This window comes from Penicillium brevicompactum (genome assembly GCF_028827555.1).
Source record: "Penicillium brevicompactum strain IBT 35665 chromosome Unknown utg000002l_segment0_segment0, whole genome shotgun sequence".
Taxonomy (NCBI): domain Eukaryota; kingdom Fungi; phylum Ascomycota; class Eurotiomycetes; order Eurotiales; family Aspergillaceae; genus Penicillium; species Penicillium brevicompactum.
In genome coordinates, this window is record NW_026623205.1 from 3,200,144 (window position 1) to 3,218,641 (window position 18,498).

Genomic DNA, 18,498 nt, shown 5'->3' on the forward strand with positions numbered 1-18,498 from the left:
GAACGTGGAATTCAAGCCTTGCCTTTGCCCTCGCTAGTGAGGAGAAATACAGGGGCGCAATGGGATTTTCCAATCGGTCGCACGCAGGTAGGTCGTTGATTGTAGCGGAATAAGGTGTAGACATGACCTTTTGGCTGACTATCGTCACCCTTGGTCGGTGGCTCTACTTGCATGCCTTAAACTGTCTGTCACTTCCCATACCACCGCTCCAATTTCGCTAGGCAGAAACTGCCACCGAGCAAAACACTGGATAGTTATGCGAACGTAGACCCCTTGGTGCGGTCAACAAATTAGTAATACGGATAAACTTTAACCCACTTCTGCGAGCGACGAACGCAATTTGCATATTGTCCTTTTCTTTCTCTTTGGGTGCAAGGTATGCTTAAGCCTGTGGTCCTGAAATGATGACGACGCCTTCCAACGAGGAGTCCGGCGATGGAAGGTGCCAAACTATTGACAACATAGTAAACAACTTTATTTCTGAACATCATGATAAAAGTCTACGACCTCTCAGGCTAGCCAATATCTCCATTTCCGAATTTTCGACCGAATTGTCAAATCATTTGTCAGTACTAAACGAAGGTGGCAGTATCGCTTTGGGCCGTGGAGAGGAGTTGACCAGCAAGAGCCTGAGCCTGAGCCTACAGAGCCTTTTCTCGATTACTACACCGCCCGTGAAGGAAGGACCACCTTTGACCTGGACGAGGCTTGTTCTGTTTGCAGGTCCCCAGTTCGAGGGCCCAGCGGAGTTTGAGATTGGGAATTCTAGCGTCGAGCTGTCAGAAACCGATCTCAAACTCTTACGGTCTGGTAGGCCTTGGCGATTTCTCTTCCCTTGGCCAGATAAAGATGATTGCAAGAAGGAGCTTCAATCAAACAACACGGTATTGCAGGAGCTGATTGATGCTCAGAAAACAATAGGCGAAGGTGAGTGCCTGAAAAATCCGTCCTGCGACGTTGTAGCGGAAGCTAAGGCCGATCAATGCAGTCTTGGAACAAATTTCGCTTGTTAGGCGACATCTCCGGAATCACCGAGATCTGATATCTCGACTTTCTGAAGATAAGCACCACGCCAACCCTCGAGGAGAAGCTCTACCCCTTGACGATGCTTCGTTCTCTTTTTCAAATGGAGGATCTTTTGATCCCGTTGCCTCGGCAGAATACGAAAGCTCAGGTTACCGATATTCACCCTACACCCCTACGGCCATCGGGTATGCTAGCAATGACCGATCTAGTCAGCCAGTTGATCAGGACCTGAATGATCCGGCTCTATCGGAAGGTGCTTTCGCGGGGAATAGCACGCAACTAGATGGCTCAGGGCCCGAGAAAGATGCAAGACCAGGATTCAGGCTACACACATCCGACTTCATTCAGTGTCTGAGCGAGTAAGTGAAGCATCCATTAAAACATTAATACTGTTACCTTCTGATTAACACCTGAAAGAATCCTTGATGATCCAAAGAATGGGGACGTAATGCGCTGGTCAGAAAATGGGCAATCTGTCTACGTCGCCCCAGAAAGCAAACTTCCTGCGCATATACTTACAAAGATGTCCACTAAGAGCCACCAATCGCTCGTTCGGCGGCTTTATTACTTTGGATTTCATAAAACCGGGGGTGTCTTCCATCATGAATCCTTTAGTCGCGGTCAGCCCAGCTCCATACGACCGACTCGGGAACTGAGCCACAGCCCTTCGCTCCCAACGCCTCTACGCAATAGCGCTTCCCAACGCGGGCCTCGGTACAAAACGATCAAAAGAAAGCGCGCAAGGGAAAGTGTTTGAGATATGCCAAAACTCAAAACTTCAAAGCCAACGAGCAAGTGATCAAAATGTGCGTCGTGCATTACCTCAAGTTAACAGCCATTTGAGGTGCATTCTATAGCCCGATCCGCTTACCTTTGCGTGCTAAAAATTAAAATTAAAATACCGATCTCCTAAATGTCGTAGTTCAATCGCCGTTCCAGCTAGTGGTACGATTGGGGAACCCACGCATCCATTGCTGCCACTGCTAGCGTTAACGACTGGGAATGCAAGCAACTATGATAGCATGCGGAAAAGCATTCATCCAGTCCTTGGTGCTCTTGCACTTCAACAACTTGCATTTAATTGCCGTGAGTGTCTTCAACATCCAGCCTAGTAGGGCTCCCTGTTACATCTGGGTAAAGCTTTCGGTAGTTGATTGGAAGTGATATATGTGAGCTCTAGTGCGTCAGTGTCACTGTTCTTATTCGTGGGTTATTATCGAGTTTGCTGCAGATACCGATACAGTCACAGTAAATGGAGAGGCATGTCTTTATGTTCTGATGTGTCCTTTTTAGTTTTTGTTTACTGTTTTTACAGCGCTCGGTTATCTTGGAAGATTCATTAAAGCCATCGGCAGGGAGGAGTTCAAAAGACTGACCAGCGACGTGGAAGCTTACATTCTATTGAATGGATGCTTGTTGAGGTTACTATCAAAAGCGAAAACCCCGTCTATTTAAACGTCCATCGCCAGTCCTGCCAGAGGCTTTGACCACCGCGATACTCAACACCCTCCATTGAAGAAGATCCGGTCGTTTCTTGCGAGCTGAAGTGAAGTTCGTTGTTCAATGGCTGGCCCGCAGACCGTACTAATTCGGCCGATTCGGAACCTTTGTTTGGGAGCAATGTGTGATGGACGGCAACATGGGATTTGCAACGATATCATCAAGGTCACGTGCACTGAATTTTGATGGTCGTTATGGCCTAGACTTGATGCATGAATGGAATAAATGAATGCGAATATGAATATGCCCTATATTCGCATTCATATCTTTCATAACTGTCAGGATGAATTCCTGGCATTCTCCACTATTATGGATAAGTCAGTATTGTCCATTAGTCATGCATCGTACACGTATAAATAGCTGGTGTAGCTACATAATAACAAGACAGAGTTCCCATGTTTCTCGCTGATTGGCCAGCACGTCTGTATTCCTGACAAACAGCGGGATCATGAAAAAAATGCATTGTGCCGATCAATTACGTCAGGGAACGTCAGACGTTATTTAGATTCAGTTACACAACCAACGCTCCAATGTCATCTCATACTCTGGATTGGTTTTGAAATGCGAAACAATGCAAGAATCTATGCCCCTATACGTTTACAAAATTTTACCGTCTGCTTGTCCTGTCCGAGAACCACTTCCCCACCGCCTTCCAGTCAGTCTTACCGATCAATCTTCAGGGTTCATACATCTCTTAACGGCGCTGCAAGTACCAGAAGCCCTTAAACGTATATATAAAAGCGAGCCATTGGTATACGTCTTGCGAATCCCGTACCATAAGGTTTTACAAGACATTTGCTGGGAAATAGCAGACGGTGCGTTGAGCGAGGCTCTGTCGGAAGAAGAATTGTGTCCAGTAAGAACCTATCAACGTTTGCAACCTTTTTGATGCGTTTCTTTGTCCTCATTGCTTTCAGGCAACGTACAAGCTGACATATAGAGTAGCATCTGTATAATGGGCTCAATCTGGGTCGGGACGACGTTGAAAGCATCGCCGTGTGGATAAACGAGCATGGGTGGGAAAAGGTTCTTTTGCAAGCTGGCCCATGGCTCTTGCATTGAGAATGGCGTCTGTTACATATATTATTTGTGCACTTATGTGAATCCCATCCTATTTGATTGCTATCCGGAAGACTCAAATCTATCAAGAAACAAATCTCTCATCTTTCTCATTATTTCCAGAAACTGATTTAGTGTCCCCAAATGAAAGGCCTTACCCTGATGGATGATAATACGAGTGTGGTTTGTTTCCCGATCGTGAAACGGTTATTGAACAGCAGAGACTAAAAAATTCACTGTGTTCCTATTGTATATGCATTTGACGAATACGATTAGTATCGACTTCCTTTCGCATACGGCAACGGGGCTTATCAACAACTTGTTTGTAGGGATAGTCGATAGTAACCTCGACTGTTCCTTTCGATATTGCGCCCACAATACACACCAAATACTTCACTGAGTGTGGAAATACGAGAGATAAAGAGACATTCATTGGCGACCTCACCCAGTCAAGAGGGATCAGGAACGTGTAAAGTTTGGCGGTGACTGCTCACCTGTCGCTGCGGTCTTAGACCGTAGCGTCAGATAGAGCCCAAATGACCCGGGCCAAACTAGGATGGTGGAGGAAGCAGTAGAGACAGTGGAGCCGGCGGGCCTTCCTGGAACTGGTGATTGAGCTTGTACAAGACAGACGTGTTCGTCATGAAATGCACCCTGAATGCCCTTGAGGTCCATCTCTCGAGCATCTGGATCTGATCGTCGAGGATCCCACTATCATGCGCATGTTGAGCCGCACCTTTCCAAAAGCTGTGGCCTGAGTAGCCGTCCGCGTGTATCCCAAGCGCTCTTAGCTTAGTCGATAGGGTAGAGAGGAAGTTGTTGCGATTGAATGGTCTTCTGTGGAAGGAGAACAACGGGACATCGGACGCTTTGGGTAGCACAGAAGTGCATCAACTGGGCAAGCTCCGTCTCCTGTTTTCGCAAGGATGATCTATGCTCCTTCGTGGCAGCGGTCCATCTTGCTCCGCTTGAGTGTGAGTTGCACGTGGTCGAACGAGGACGAGAATCTGACGCCGGAGCGCGTTAGCTTTGTGGCTAAGAAGATAGGACGTGTGCCGTGGTCTTCTGTCTTGTTGGTAAATTCTCCGAAGCGAAGGAACCCAGCAAATGCTACCCGGCAAGCGGTTGCGAAGTTCAAGTCGTCTAGAAGGGTTGCAGTCATCTCTAAGGACTGTAACGGGAGTGTGGCTAGGCCTGCGGATAGTTTCGTAATGGTGTCACGCGAAATCGGTTCTCTGGCCCGAACTTTAGTGATTGGGTTGAGTCTTCTCGCGACGTCTATGAGGCGTCGAACGTGCTTGTTATCGAAGAGTTTATCCTCAAGTTGTCAATATTGTAAGCTCGGAGGGCGGCTAGGTCGGTGAGTGCGGTATCGGGCTAGACGGCCTTTTGGTTTGAATTCCCAAGGAATCGTGAAGTTAGCCAGGAGGTCAACGACCGTGTTGAGACTGGCCAAGCCAAGAAATTTTGTAGCGGACAGTGCTTTTCGTAATTGCGTTGAACCGAGTGGTAGACGGAACGCGTGTTAGCGCTGAGGCCGCTCCAGAGCAGTTTTAGGTGGCCTGCATTGAGCTGAGGAGCTCGTGAAGAGAACCACGCGGGCGGTTCAACACCGAGAGGCCCTGCCAGTGGGGACAAATGTTAGCAACCTCTTGACAGTTATTACGGGAGAGGGCATCTGCTAGTGTGTTTTCCCCGGAAGGGAGCCAATGTGGCACGATTTGGATGTCTCTCGCCGCCGCTAGGATATGTAGGCTTTTCAGAGGTACGTTAGGCGGACCATGAAGGAAGCCTTTACTCAGTGCTGTGTAGGCTGTGGAGCTATCCGTGTGGACAACGAGAGTATGATGAAGCCAACGGTGGCTGAAGAGTAGGAAGCCTTGTAGAATGGCGTCTACTTCGGTGGTATTGATGTGCGCGTGTGCGACTTGAGCAAGGGCCAGTGAGGCAGCATTGCTTGGATGAAGCTGGTGACAATGGGCCAGCCAGCAGTCTGATATAGACTTGGATGAGAAGAAGAAGAGCCCCTGGCCTGTGTTGGCGGCATCTGTGTAGAGGTGCGTGATAGAGCGGCGGCTTGGGTCAATGAAGAGTACACCGTTGAAAAGAGACAAGGAGTCCCTCCACCATTCCAAATCATCACGTACCTCGTGGGAGATACGGCGGCGCGCGCTCCTCCCATGTGGGAAGGCGGCTTAGAAGGTGTATAGAGACTGTAGCCTTGTCCTCCCAAGCCGGACAACTCTTGAACAGAAGGCTAATGAGCCTGTGAGACGCTCTGTTTGCTTGAGGGAGAGACTCGCTGCACTCAGGGCAGCTGCGGCGTCCAATGTGGCGCGGCACAACTTGTCAGGCGACAGGCGAGCTTCCATTGCAATAGAGTCGATCTGGACACCTGAGACTGTAACACACGTCCCTTGCTGGTCCTTTTTGGTATTGCGGGGGATGCGCAGGTAGTCGGTGACTCCGTTGTAAACCCTATCAAAGGGACCCGTAGGGTCAGACACTGAGAGAGACTTAAAAGTTGCAACGAAGTCGTCTAGGTAACGATTGATACAGAATGCAGGGAGGAGGCATTAGAGTATCCAATGGAGAGCCTCGGCGAAAAGGTTGAAAAGACATGGGGCCGTAGCGAGGCCAAAGGGGAGGCAGCATTCGACATAAGTAGAATCGTTCCACTGGAAGTCAAGAAGATGCTGGTTATCCTCAGCAACAGGGACTATTTGGAAGGCGTCCTTAATATCCCTCTTGATGATTGTGCAACCTGGGCCAGCTTGTGTGACCTGCTCGTAGATATCATCGATCGTTATGTATTCAATAGCTGACCAGGAGTCCGGTATGCCCTGGTTAAGGCCTTGTCCAGGGGGCCAGGATAGATCATGGATGCGGCGCCATCCCCCATCGTGCTTGGGGCTAACTCCAGCGGCGAAACGAAGGAGGGCCTACATGCCAATCTGCGAGTTTGACCGATATCATCTCGAGTTCGTGTATGTGATGGTTGGAGGAGTGATAAGACTGCTTCTTGCCGCTATAGCCGATCTGGACGCCGTAGGTCAGAACCCCAGTGATAGTGGACCCGAGATCGCCTGGACAGTGACGTAGGAGGTTGCTCCAGCCTTTTGCATACACTGGTGACGGAGAGAACTGTAGCTTTAGGAGCTCCGGGTAGAAGACGGGGTATTGGATAGCAGTATTGGGCCCGGGCGGTTGGCCTTGCGGTATGAAGCTTGGTGGTAAGGGTTTGAAGCTCCCATCGGCCTCTGCAATGTGTTCCCTAACGGTAGGGTCCACTTGCTATGTCTTCTTACGACAAAAGGATGCGCCATGCTGTCTTAGACCGCATGCTGTGCACTCGTGACGTCTCTTGCAGCCTTCCCAGAGACATTCTGTGGTGTTGAACATATCGCACACCTCGGTTTCATTATTATAAGACCTGGTAGACCTTGTTTGACGAGGTCGGGCTGAAGGGTTTGCCGGTGACTTCGCAGGCAGGGTAAGATTGTGACGATATATTTTTCGAGAATTGGGCCTGTGACGAGGTTGTTGTCCGTCGATAGCTCTCCTTTACCCAGAATGTATTGGTGGAAGTTAGAGCGAGGGGCAGTACTGCTTCTGACCACTAATAAGTTTGAGCGAGGTCGAGTATCTGCCTCATGAACAAAAGTAGGTTGGGAACTGCTTTTGGATGTTTCTCGCCGAAGAGATATCCTATGACGGCTACGTATGTAAGAAAGCAGCTCGTCCATGTTTGAAGGCTGGGGCCCCAGTCCTTAAGTGTTGCCGCTGCCTTCCTGAAGCCTACTGTGCCTCCCGACTCGGTCATTTTGAAGACCCTATCCTCCTGATCTTTTTGCTCGGTGACTGACTTCTCTTTGAAGCGTATGACTTCAGCCGCTTTCGACTTCCTCTCGAAGACGCGAGTAAGAAGGGCGGCGGAGACACCCGGAAATATGTCGATGAGTGGTTTGACTTCAGGGGGTGGCTCACGGTTTTCCTCAAGATTCTCGTCACCTTGCAGGTCCACACGAGGCCTTCTGTGGCGAAGGTCTGTCTCCGCTACATCCATTTCAAGGCGCCTGGCCCTGTCTCTCGATATCTGTCCCAGCCAACTAGCACGGTCAGCCGCGCCCATGGTTTCCCAAATGTGGGCCGGGGGCCAAGCGGAGTCAAGTTGGGCAGGCGTGACACTGCTGGACTGGCTTAACGTCATGGTGGAGAGTGATATAGTCAAGGCTTGTCGGTGTTATTGCCGCAGAGAAAGGACGTGAAACAAAACGAGTCTTGACTGCGTGGGAGATGACGACCTACCAGCAGAGGCGAGCAACTGACTCCCGTGAGGCAATTGCAGGAGGAAGAAACCCCTCCGTAGGCCTGTAGGCTCTGTGCGGGCATCACGTGAGGCAATCCCAATAAAACTCCTCCCTATCAAAAACACCTCCCACGCGGAAGGCGATGACGGCTTACATGACCGGTCGCAAACGTCATCGTGAATTTCTGAGCTTTTCACCTACAGAGCTCATCCCCACACATCGTCCGCCGTCACCACCCTCTGCTCTTTAGGCGTTACTTTGGTATTTCCACATTTCCCAAGCCTCCACCCTATGACGCGCTGGGGCTTCTTCTCTTTCCACAATGGCGAACTTCACGCAGCTCCAGATTTTCGGCACCACCTTCGAGATCACTAGTCGGTTCACTTTGCCCTGTTCTCTTGCTTGAAAACCATTCGCTGACATTTGGATTTTAGGTATTTGAACTTGCAACCGGTAGGGATAGGTGCCTTCGGGCTGGTCTGGTATGTTCACCACTATGCTATCGCGCATTGCGATAGTTTCAGGGGCTGACTGGACCCGTCCTACACAGCTCGGCGCGAGACCAATTGACCGGACAACCGGTCGCAGTCAAAAAGATCATGAAACCATTCAGCTCCTCCGTCCTGTCCAAGCGCACCTTTCGAGAGCTTAAGCTGCTCAAGCATCTCCGACATGAAAATGTGAGTGTCTCCCGCCTCCTCTCCTCGGCTGCCGCGCCTGATTGAATGTCATCCCTTCAGGTCATCAGCCTAAGCGATGTTTTTATTTCGCCCCTCGAAGATATGTAAATTTTTCTCCCATTCACTGAGGTTGAGACGCGCAGCATGCTAATGGTCACAGCTACTTTGTGACCGAGCTCCTGGGAACCGATCTCCACCGTCTCTTGACTTCCCGATCTCTCCAGGCCCAATTCATTCAGTACTTTGTTTACCAGATTTTCGTACGGCTCCTACTAGATACCACACCGCATGGCAACTGACGATATTTAGAGAGGGTTGAAATATGTCCACTCCGCCGGCGTGGTCCACCGGGACCTGAAGCCCAGCAACATACTCATCAACGAAAACTGCGACCTAAAAATATGCGATTTCGGACTGGCACGGACTGAGGACCCGCAGATGACCGGCTATGTCTCAACACGATATTACCGGGCTCCCGAGATCATGCTCAACTGGCAGAAGTATGACGTGGAGGTAGATATATGGAGTGCAGGATGCGTATTTGCCGAAATGTTCGAAGGGAAGCCGTTGTTTCCCGGAACGGACCATGTTAACCAATTTTCAATCATCACCGACCTATTGGGAACTCCTCCAGATGACGTGATCCAAACCATCGGCAGTGAGAGCGTGAGCTTTTTGGTTCCCCACTTATTTTCACCGTGATGAGAAATATGAGTTTACTGATCCCTCTCGCGTACAGACCTTGCGATTTGTCAAGTCCTTGCCGAAGCGCAAGCGTCACCCTCTAGCAGATAAGTTCCGGAATGCTGATGCTGATGGTATATGACTCCCCGGCTGTCCTTCCCTACCATATCACTAGCATGCTGACTATTCGAAGCTGTGGATTTGCTTGAGCGGATATTTGTATTCAACCCAACGGAGCGGATTCAAGCCGCGGAAGTGCTGGCACACAAGTACTTGGCGCCATACCATGATCCGATGGACGAGCCGGTCGCCCAGGAGAAGTTTGACTGGTCATTTACCAATCTTGATGTACCCGTGGACACCTGGAAGATTATGATGTAAGTGCTTGGGATATTTTCGCTTGATTTTATAGCTTATCATGTCAACAGGTATTCGGAATCCATCGACTTCCACAACATCGACCAGGGTAACGTGGCTCCGGTCAATTGAAAACCACGTCTTTGATGTATACAAAAGTGTTCAATGTGATAGTCAGCCGGTGCTGCTCAGAGAAGCTTAGCGATTGTGGATGGCGTAATCACATTATCGTTGATCATGGTTTGGCGTTGTCTTTGTTCCTTTCTTTAGCCTGTGCTGCTAAGAATATAGCTGTACTTCCGTCATTATGGGTAAAATTCCAGGTTGAAACTATCAGGTCGAGTAGTGATTTGACAACTGCTTCATGACCATTCCACGCAGCACGTAATACCTGTGAGTGGACCTTTCATGGTCTCTCCGAAGAAATGCGCTGGTTTCCAGTTTCGAGAACATTTCTGTAGGCAGTAATCTCCGTCTATAATGATTAAGGTTGTTAGCCGGAAGTCGAAATTACGCACTAAATCCACATACTCCACCCTCAAGTCTGCAGAGTGAAACAATTTTTAGTAGCTGCAATTACGTGTATGTCAGGTTATAGCCACCTCATGTTGAAGGGAATTAATTCATCAGTCTTTTGTAACCCCAATGGGGGAGGCAAGAGCCATGCCAATGAAAACAACAATTGTCACAACCGAGATACGCATTTTTATTGGGTGTTCGTGTTGGAAGCCTTGGTGGGATCTTGAATACTTTCTTGAAGGCCGTGAATAAAGTGCTACTCATTTATATTTCAGACCCCGTCTCGATGCCTGGATGATCGCTTCTCAACTTATCGCACTTGTCATAGAAAGCCGGTTGTGCCAGTCAAGTATTCCGCACCCACGGCTGGTGCAGGCCGCACAGGAGGATGAGTCTGGGTGGTTTTCTTGGGGACACCAATGCTACTTTCAGTGAATCTGTCCGAACAGTGGTATACCATATGTCGGCCAGATTTCGCTGGGTTATGACTCGGGACGAGATGGTCTCTTTTTCTCGATTTTTAGCTGATATGACAATGTTAAACTGAGGGCTTGATGTTGCGGGGTCTTTGCCTGACCTTCTTCTTGTACACAGGCTCGGACTCACAATCTAGCCGTTCGCAAAAGTAAGACTCACCTGCCATGGAGCAAGTCAAGCCCACCAGCATTCATTGGGTCTTTTGCAGTTCCAGGACTGAAATCATGCGAGATGCTAACCGAAGACAGTAAGGATCACCCATTGGACGCCAATAATTTAGTCCACAAGGAAATTATTCTTTCGCGGCATTCGAATGCCGAGACATTCGGTGGCATAAATCTACTATGGCCTGGGCTTGAATTGGGTAGACACATCAGCACATGACTCATGCATAGAGTCAACTGAGAGAAGAGCCGAGGTAGACGATCTGGGCCTGACATTGGCTCATCATCTGACCCACCACTAGTTATGTGGAAATGATAGAAACCATGCGATCGCATCGCTTTCGTGGAGCTTGAGCAGACAAGACATTTGCTCGTCTCAACTTCTGCCCGAAAGGTGAGGATATGAGGGGCGCTGTTGTACGATCCAAGTCAGCGAGGGTTGAATTAGTTGGAATAATTGTGAGAAGTTACCTGCTTATAGAACTCGCAAAGTGTACACATGGAAAGAGAGGGTCAACTAGCTTCGAGATCTTATCATCTTACAGACGAAATTAGCTACGACTGTTTTTAACAATGCAGTCATCATTCATGTCATGTTGACGTGCTCTTGTACCCAGTTCGTCGCACTCTCCGGCTGTCGCTTCGAGGAAGCCGCACTGGGTGACCGGGTAACTTCTTAGCTACAAAGGCGCGTGATGCATCACCTGTGATAGGAAATGTACACGCGTAATGGGGTATGATCTCGCGATGCTGATGGCCGGGGAGAGTTTCAAACACTCAGTCGTTCGTGGTGTGAAGGCAGTGAGGTCGAGGACGAAAGACGCGATGGAGCACGCATCGGAGTGCCCCCTTGGGCCTTGGTCTTATCTCCGATTCGGACTCCAACAGGGATGTTTCACATTGGCATAAGAGCCAGTAATGGTATTGTTGATTTGAAGCACAAAAACTCTCACAGATAAATATATTGCGCAGCAGAGGACGCGGTTGTTGTGGTATGAAGCTGGTGCAGATCAGGTACCAAGCTGCACCGTCGGAATTAACTCCGAGGTGTCTATACGGACGACCAAGTTGATAGGAAATCGCTCATTCTTGTAAATATACGCTCATTTATATCTGTGAAATGGTAAGTTAATTCATACCTCTGAACAACAACAGCGATAAATCAATCATATTGCCAGGAAGGATAGACGTCTCAAGGTTCTATTTAGGGAGCCTCGCAATCGGATGTCTGCACCTGTTATTGGTCCTTTCTTCTTCGCCTCATATGTGCTCGGTGGTTTGAAGCGACGGGGCCTGGGATAGTGTGTAGGCCATGGCTTGTGCAGAGCGCTAACGGGAGTGCTGTAGCCTTAGGGTCACTCTAGCGCGATGTCAATGGCTCACTGTCATTAACTGGCTTGTAGACAGGCAAGGAAATCCATGACTCACATGTTCTAGTGGCCAAGTCTTAAGGACGAAGAGACGATAAAGAGCTGTGGCCCTTGCGCTCGTGTGTTGTGGTCAATTGTCCTCGCTTCTATTGAAATCGCATCGTCTTCAGAATCAGTGAGACAGGCCAGGCTAAGATTCACATACCTCGACGTGAACATTCGCGCTTTCCCTTGGAAAAACACAGAGGCTGCACAGTAGATCAACTCAGTTGGCTGCTGTAACGGTGGCATCTTCGCATAGACATCTTCAATCGGCTAGTGTGGACAGCGGTGCATCTGGTGGGAATTTCAGTTCTGGATCAAAGGTGTAGAACTTATCAAGTGACTCAAACACAAGCCTTCTCGGCTTTGCAGGGTCAGGTGAAAAAACTGAAGAGCAAATTGCCGGGGGTAGAGGACGTTGTTGAAAGACTTCTCGGCTCCTTCTGTTGCAAAATTGTTCTGCTTGCTAGAACGCGTTGAGGGACAACTCACTTAATTGAGGCCTGTTGAAACCCATTTTTTCTTTCTACCGCGATTATTTGCAGCGACATGCAGTGGCAATTTGTATGCGTTTAGTTCAGCGAGAGAGACAAGTTAGAGTGCTGTTGAGAAAAATGGATGCTGAGCTGGTCAAAAAACGTTGGCCGACTGTTGAATCCTTCACGGCCCTCCTGAAGTGATCATATTTCTTGTTCTGATACCTCATCTGTGAGCAACTCAATGTTGAATCATCGAAATACGGCTACAATTTATACCGAGAAGTCGTGGATTTCACCCCCCCTAGCTTCGCGTTAGTGTGGTGTTGGTTGTGTTGAGCTGGGGATCTGTCCGTTTGGATTGCGGAAAGCGAGGTCACGGTCGGTCAACCCGTTTAAGCTTGGCCCCCACGTTGTCAACTCTCAATTTTCGGACTTGATCATGAAGACACACCAATTTTTTTATTTTTTTATTTCCTTTTTGAACTTCTTTTCTTGATGATTATAATTTCTACAATGTTCCATGATCAAGTTGACTTCCAACGGCCCGCCGAAAACTAGAAGACTTCTGGCCAAGTCTGACAACATCAATAAACAGTCGTTGTGATTGTGAACTTCCACCACGTAGTCGCCTGCCTCGATGGAAATGATATTGCCCACACCCTTGACTCTCTCTTGCGGACAAAATGGAGATCGTGTCTAGCAACTGTCCGCATACCTGATAGAGATGCCCCGGGGCCGTTTCAATCCGGGGGCAGGAAGAGCAGATGCTCTCCTATACTCTCGCCAGATTTCAGGTCAAACCGTAGTAGTCGAAACTCTATCCAGTGCACTTCTGGGTGAACGATCGATTTTCCACATTGCGATAAAATATTATCAGGCACAATCTAGCGGGAACAGCCTTATAGGGAAGGGAGCCCTACTAAGCCGATTGTAGAAAGCACTTATGGCAATGACATACAAAAATGCAAGGTTTTGAAATGCAGAACACCAAGGACCAAATGAATGCCTTTTCGCATGCTATCATAGCTGTTCGTATTCCCAGCTCGCTAACGCTAGCAGTGGCAGCAATGAATGCGTGGGTTCGCCAACCATACCAGTAGCAGGGACTGCGATCGAATTGCGAGACTTGGGAGAGGGCGTAAAAATGTGAGCTGGAGCACGTAAAGGTAAGCAGTTCGGACTATGGATAACCAGGAGACAAACACGAGTGGAAAGCGAGCAGACCGAGGCGGCCCCGGACCCCGTGGAGCTGACCAATACCGCACCCAGCGCTGGACGAGTGACAACCAGAGAGATTTGGCAGATTATCGTATACCTGCAACGCACCATTGAGGAGCAAATCACGCTCATTCACGCCACCCGGACTGAACTGAGGGAAGTGAAAGACAACCAGAACGATGTTCAAAACCAGAATGAGAAGCTAGAGGGAGAGATTATAGCGCTACGGTTGCAGGTAGACGCGCTGAACGCACCATCCCCGACACGATCATGGGCGGCCGTTGCAGCCGCCACAGACAACCCGTAACCCCGAGAGACCTGGCGACAAACCGACAAAGACAAGAATTGCGTCCGAACCAGCACTCAAAGATCCGTCACTGAAGGACTGGGCGCAGAGTATAACGCAGACGCGTTCGGCCGCTACCTCCCTACCCCGGCTGCGAACACCCACCCACATCAGGACGGCACTTTTGAACACGCCGTCTACCCAGGACGCACAGGTGGCGGGAATTGGTACTACCAAGTCCGGCTATGTGATCTGGTTCAAAAACCAGGCGTCGGCTGATACGACCCGCAACAACTCTGAGTGGCTGGCTGAGCTGGGTAACGACACTAGACTAGTGAAGCCACGTTTCGGAGTAGCTGTTCACCATGTCCCAACCTTTGGGTTGGACCTTGAAAGCAGGAAGACTGAAGCCATTGGAAATATCATAAACGAGAACGACCTCACCGACTGTGGCTTTCGAGTCGAGGATATTGCCTGGCTGAAGAAAAGAGATAAAGAACTGGGAACGTTCGCCTCGATGGGCATCTGGTTTGATTCATTGGAGGTAGCTGAGTGGATGCTTGGCAGTGGCCTCTTGATTGATCAGCGGTACATTGGAAGGGTGGAAAAGTGCGAGATTGAAAAGAAACGGTGTTTCCGATGCCAAGGATTCGGCCATCTAGTGTGGTCGTGCAAAGAGACCCCTCGATGCGGCCACTGTGGCGGCCAACACGAGCGAGAAAGATTTCCTCCGGGCATCAGAGCGCGCTGACTAGAATGCAGCGGTGAACACCCGACTGGAGACTTGCTGTGCCCGACGCCAGGCATAGCACCCCCATCGCAATGTTAGAGGACAACTCCCGAATTCTACAACTAAACATCATGAAATTGAGGGCGGGCATGGAGGATCTCACCAACGATCATCAAAGCCAGAAACTAGATGTGCTCTTGATCCAGGTACCGTCGATTACTGCCTATCGAACACACGTGAATCACAGCGCGTGGCGGCTATATCAACCGACAGCGGAAAGCGATTCTGTTTGGTTCCGAAGCCTAATCTATGTCAATCGCAAACTTTCAACCTCCTCTCACTGACAAGTGAGATGCAACCACCCACATCTCACGGCTATCAAGATCTGGACGGCCGACTCCCAGACCCTGATCTTCTCGGTCTACATCGCGCCTGTACCAATGCACACGCCTGATGGAGCATCGGCGGAAGCTACCTTATCGGCAATTCACGACACGATTCAAAACGTTGCACGAGACGACAGCAGAGAGCCTTCAGCCTTATTTTGGCCGGGGACTTCAATCGCCATCACCCAGCGTGGGGTAACAACCATACTCAACCTCGATTGGTCGAGGACGCCAGCGACTTGGATCAATTTCATTCATGATTATGACCTTCAGAGCTGCCTCCCTCGGGGAATCGCGACCTTTTGGTCGTTAAGCCACCCGGGGAGAAATTGCACGATCGACCTGACAGTGACAAACACACCGGACCTACTCATCAAACGCCATCTCTACCACGGCAACTATGGCTCGGACCACTGAGGCACTTATTCGGAATGGTACCTCCAAGCACAACGCAACGCAACCACTAAACCGAGAAAGGCCTACGACCGAGCAGATTGGGAGAAGATTGGAAAGGAGATTCAGACTCTGTTCGAGCGACCTGTGGAGCTTGACTCAATCAAGGCGCTAGACAAAGTCGTAGAGAGACTTACAATAACGATCGTGAAGGCAATTGACAAGCACACGCCCGATCTGAGACCTTCCCCGTACTCCAAGCGGTAGCTCACGGCCGATCTTAAGGCCCAACAGAGTGACCTGAACCGCCGACGACGCAAGTGGCAAGAGAGCTGCGCTGAAGTCGGACGATCCGACCCCCATACCATGGCCATAATCGAGGATATGCACCAATCACGGCGGGCATGGAATTGGACCGTTGAGGAAGCTAAGACATCCCATTGGAAGCAGTTCCTAGACGAAGCAGGCGAAGGGAAGCTATGAAAGGCGGCGATGTACACGAAACCACGAGACTCCTGGGGCTTCGTTCACGCTCTCAAGGTTGGCGATCAAAAATTCGTTGACAGCGTGGTCAAATCTCAGGTGTTCATGGGATTGTGTTTCCCGCCGATGGCGTCTGCACAAGAGGAAGCGCCCGCTCACGCCCCACCCGAGATCCTACGGCACCTAATGCCTGAGATTGAAATCTACCGATCTCTCAAGGCTGCCAAAGACACAAAAGCACCAGGCGAAGACGGTCTGCCCACGTTGATCTGGAATCGACTCTGCAAATATCTCAGAACCATCATCACTCGGATCTTTACATCGTCGATTGAACTGGGATACCACCCACAGCGATGGAGAAGCGCGCGAATTATAGACTTGCGGAATCCCAGGAAGCCAGACTAGTCGGTTCCCGGAATTTACCGATTGATACCGTTGTTTCACACACTCGGGAAACTATTGGAAGCGGTGATGACCCGGCGGCTGTCCTTCTTCGCGGAGCATTACGGTCTTCTGCCGGATACCCAGTTCGGAGGACGCTCGGGACAAATAACCAAGCAAGCCCTCTAGATGCTTGCCAACGCGATGGATCATGCGTGGTACAGACAGAACGTCACCACGCCGGTGGCCTCTGATCTATAGGGGGCTTTCAATGGGGTAAATAAGAAAAGCTTGGATATCCGCCTTCAGTCGAAAGGGATCCCCTCGGTGGCCCGAAGATGGATTGCGAGCTTCATGAGTGGGCGTCAGGCCAGCATCGGATTCGACGATCTCCAGACCGAGGTAGAGCCACTAGACAATGCCGGGCTCGCGCACGGCTATTCCCTGTCCCCTTTCCTCTTTGCGATTCAATTGCGATCTGGTCGACCAGCCAGTCGACTTCCACAGGGGGCGTCCGCCTTCATCAACGACTACTTCCGCTGGTGAATTGGCTGGAGCGCCGGAGAGAACTTGACCAAAATCTAGCCTGAGGACATAGACCGGATCGAAGCCTGGGCCGAGAGAACTGGGTCCTGCTTCGCCGGGGAAAAGACCGAAGTCATTCACATTAGCCGGACGAGGAAAGAACAGAACCAGGGCCAGCGTATCATGAATGGTAATGCCTTCAAGCCATCTACAACCGCCAAACTCTTAGTTGACCATGAACTTCGGTGGAAGGAACACGTACAGCAAGCCGTGAAACGAGCTACCAAAGCCAACATCGGGCTTGGGGGATTGCGACAGCTCTACGAAGCGTGCGTCACACTGGTTGTCGACTACGCCTGATCGTCTGGCATGATCCACTTCGAGACAAGACCCACCTACGACACCTCCGCACCGTGCAACGAGCTGCTTTCATCCGCGTTCTATCTCCCTTCCGTACCGTGGCTACAACCACACTGGATGTAGAATCGCATGTGCTGCCAACTCACCTGCGTCTGTGCTGCCGTGCACACACCTCCATTACTAGACTTCTTACCCTGCCACAAAAACATCCAATATGGAGCGCCCTACCTGGGCCCAGAGAAGACGCAACACTCGTGGATCGCTCGCTTGGTTCCCGCTATCAGAAGCCTTGAAGACCATAAACCTTGGGAGACTGCAGGAAATCGAAATGATTGACCCAACTCCGCTACCACCATGGTGAAAAGAAACCTTCTCAGAAGTTGAGATTGAATCAGACAGGGAGTTCCCGCTAGAAAGAGCCGACTTTGCACGTCAATCGCAGACATCGTGGTGTACTCGAACGCCTCGGGATGAGAAGGTCACCTAGGTGCCGCGGCTACCGTGATAGATGAATCGCTGGAAACAACCGACAGCATACAAGTTCAGGTCGGACCTTTGGAACGGTGGTCGTTTCACACCGCCGGGCTGAGTGGGATCTTGTACGCCATCAACATCATCAACATGATCGACCTCCGACACTGGAGAACATCCCATACGGAGGTTGATTCCGCGACTACCCTCAGTGACAGCAAGTCGACCCTACAAGCAGTCCAGAACCCCGGGAACAAGTTGGGACAATAGATCATCCATACCGTTCTCCAAGCACGGCACATCGATACGACTCCAGTGGATACTCGGACATTGCGAAATACTCGGAATCGACACTGCCGATCTGCTAGCCAAAGGTGCGGCTATACCGGGGGAAACATACCCATTCTGCTCTCTACTGTCACGCGAGAGAGCACACTTTAGGCAAGGGATCCACACCCAATGGAAAAGGGAATGGAGCGAGTCAGGCACCGCGCTCATCTCCGTCAGATCGACAACACACTGCCGGCCAAGTACACCAGACGGCTCTACGGATCTTTGCCTAGAAGCCAAGCGTACTTGCTGCTAACACAGCTGCGAA

At 50.2% G+C, this 18,498-nt stretch overlaps 6 protein-coding genes across 6 annotated transcripts; 3 read left to right on the forward strand and 3 right to left on the reverse strand.

Moving 5' to 3' along the window:
- Window positions 1–404: 404 nt before the first annotated feature.
- On the forward strand, window positions 405–1,783 carry N7506_003878 (uncharacterized protein; the record flags this gene model as incomplete). The annotated part of the gene is made up of 3 exons (XM_056953173.1): window positions 405–927; window positions 989–1,385; window positions 1,444–1,783. The coding sequence occupies 3 exons, from the start codon at window positions 405–407 to the stop codon at window positions 1,781–1,783; spliced, it is 1,260 nt and encodes a 419-aa protein (XP_056814865.1).
- A 1,314-nt stretch (window positions 1,784–3,097) lies between these two features.
- Window positions 3,098–3,588, forward strand: N7506_003879 (DUF952 domain-containing protein; the record flags this gene model as incomplete). Its single annotated transcript, XM_056953174.1, has 2 exons — window positions 3,098–3,382; window positions 3,472–3,588. 2 exons carry the CDS (start codon window positions 3,098–3,100, stop codon window positions 3,586–3,588), a joined length of 402 nt encoding a protein of 133 aa, XP_056814866.1.
- Window positions 3,589–4,516: 928 nt separating this feature from the next.
- N7506_003880 (uncharacterized protein) lies at window positions 4,517–4,747 on the reverse strand (the record flags this gene model as incomplete). Its single annotated transcript, XM_056953175.1, has 1 exon — window positions 4,517–4,747. One exon carries the CDS (start codon window positions 4,745–4,747, stop codon window positions 4,517–4,519), a length of 231 nt encoding a protein of 76 aa, XP_056814867.1.
- Window positions 4,748–5,138: 391 nt separating this feature from the next.
- Window positions 5,139–5,767, reverse strand: N7506_003881 (uncharacterized protein; the record flags this gene model as incomplete). The annotated part of the gene is made up of 2 exons (XM_056953176.1): window positions 5,139–5,661; window positions 5,733–5,767. The coding sequence occupies 2 exons, from the start codon at window positions 5,765–5,767 to the stop codon at window positions 5,139–5,141; spliced, it is 558 nt and encodes a 185-aa protein (XP_056814868.1).
- Window positions 5,768–7,204: 1,437 nt separating this feature from the next.
- On the reverse strand, window positions 7,205–7,795 carry N7506_003882 (uncharacterized protein; the record flags this gene model as incomplete). Its single annotated transcript, XM_056953177.1, has 1 exon — window positions 7,205–7,795. One exon carries the CDS (start codon window positions 7,793–7,795, stop codon window positions 7,205–7,207), a length of 591 nt encoding a protein of 196 aa, XP_056814869.1.
- Window positions 7,796–8,217: 422 nt separating this feature from the next.
- N7506_003883 (uncharacterized protein) lies at window positions 8,218–9,748 on the forward strand (the record flags this gene model as incomplete). The annotated part of the gene is made up of 9 exons (XM_056953178.1): window positions 8,218–8,273; window positions 8,330–8,377; window positions 8,446–8,575; window positions 8,636–8,679; window positions 8,736–8,835; window positions 8,885–9,241; window positions 9,315–9,393; window positions 9,453–9,636; window positions 9,688–9,748. The coding sequence occupies 9 exons, from the start codon at window positions 8,218–8,220 to the stop codon at window positions 9,746–9,748; spliced, it is 1,059 nt and encodes a 352-aa protein (XP_056814870.1).
- Between the last annotated feature and the right edge of the window lie 8,750 nt (window positions 9,749–18,498).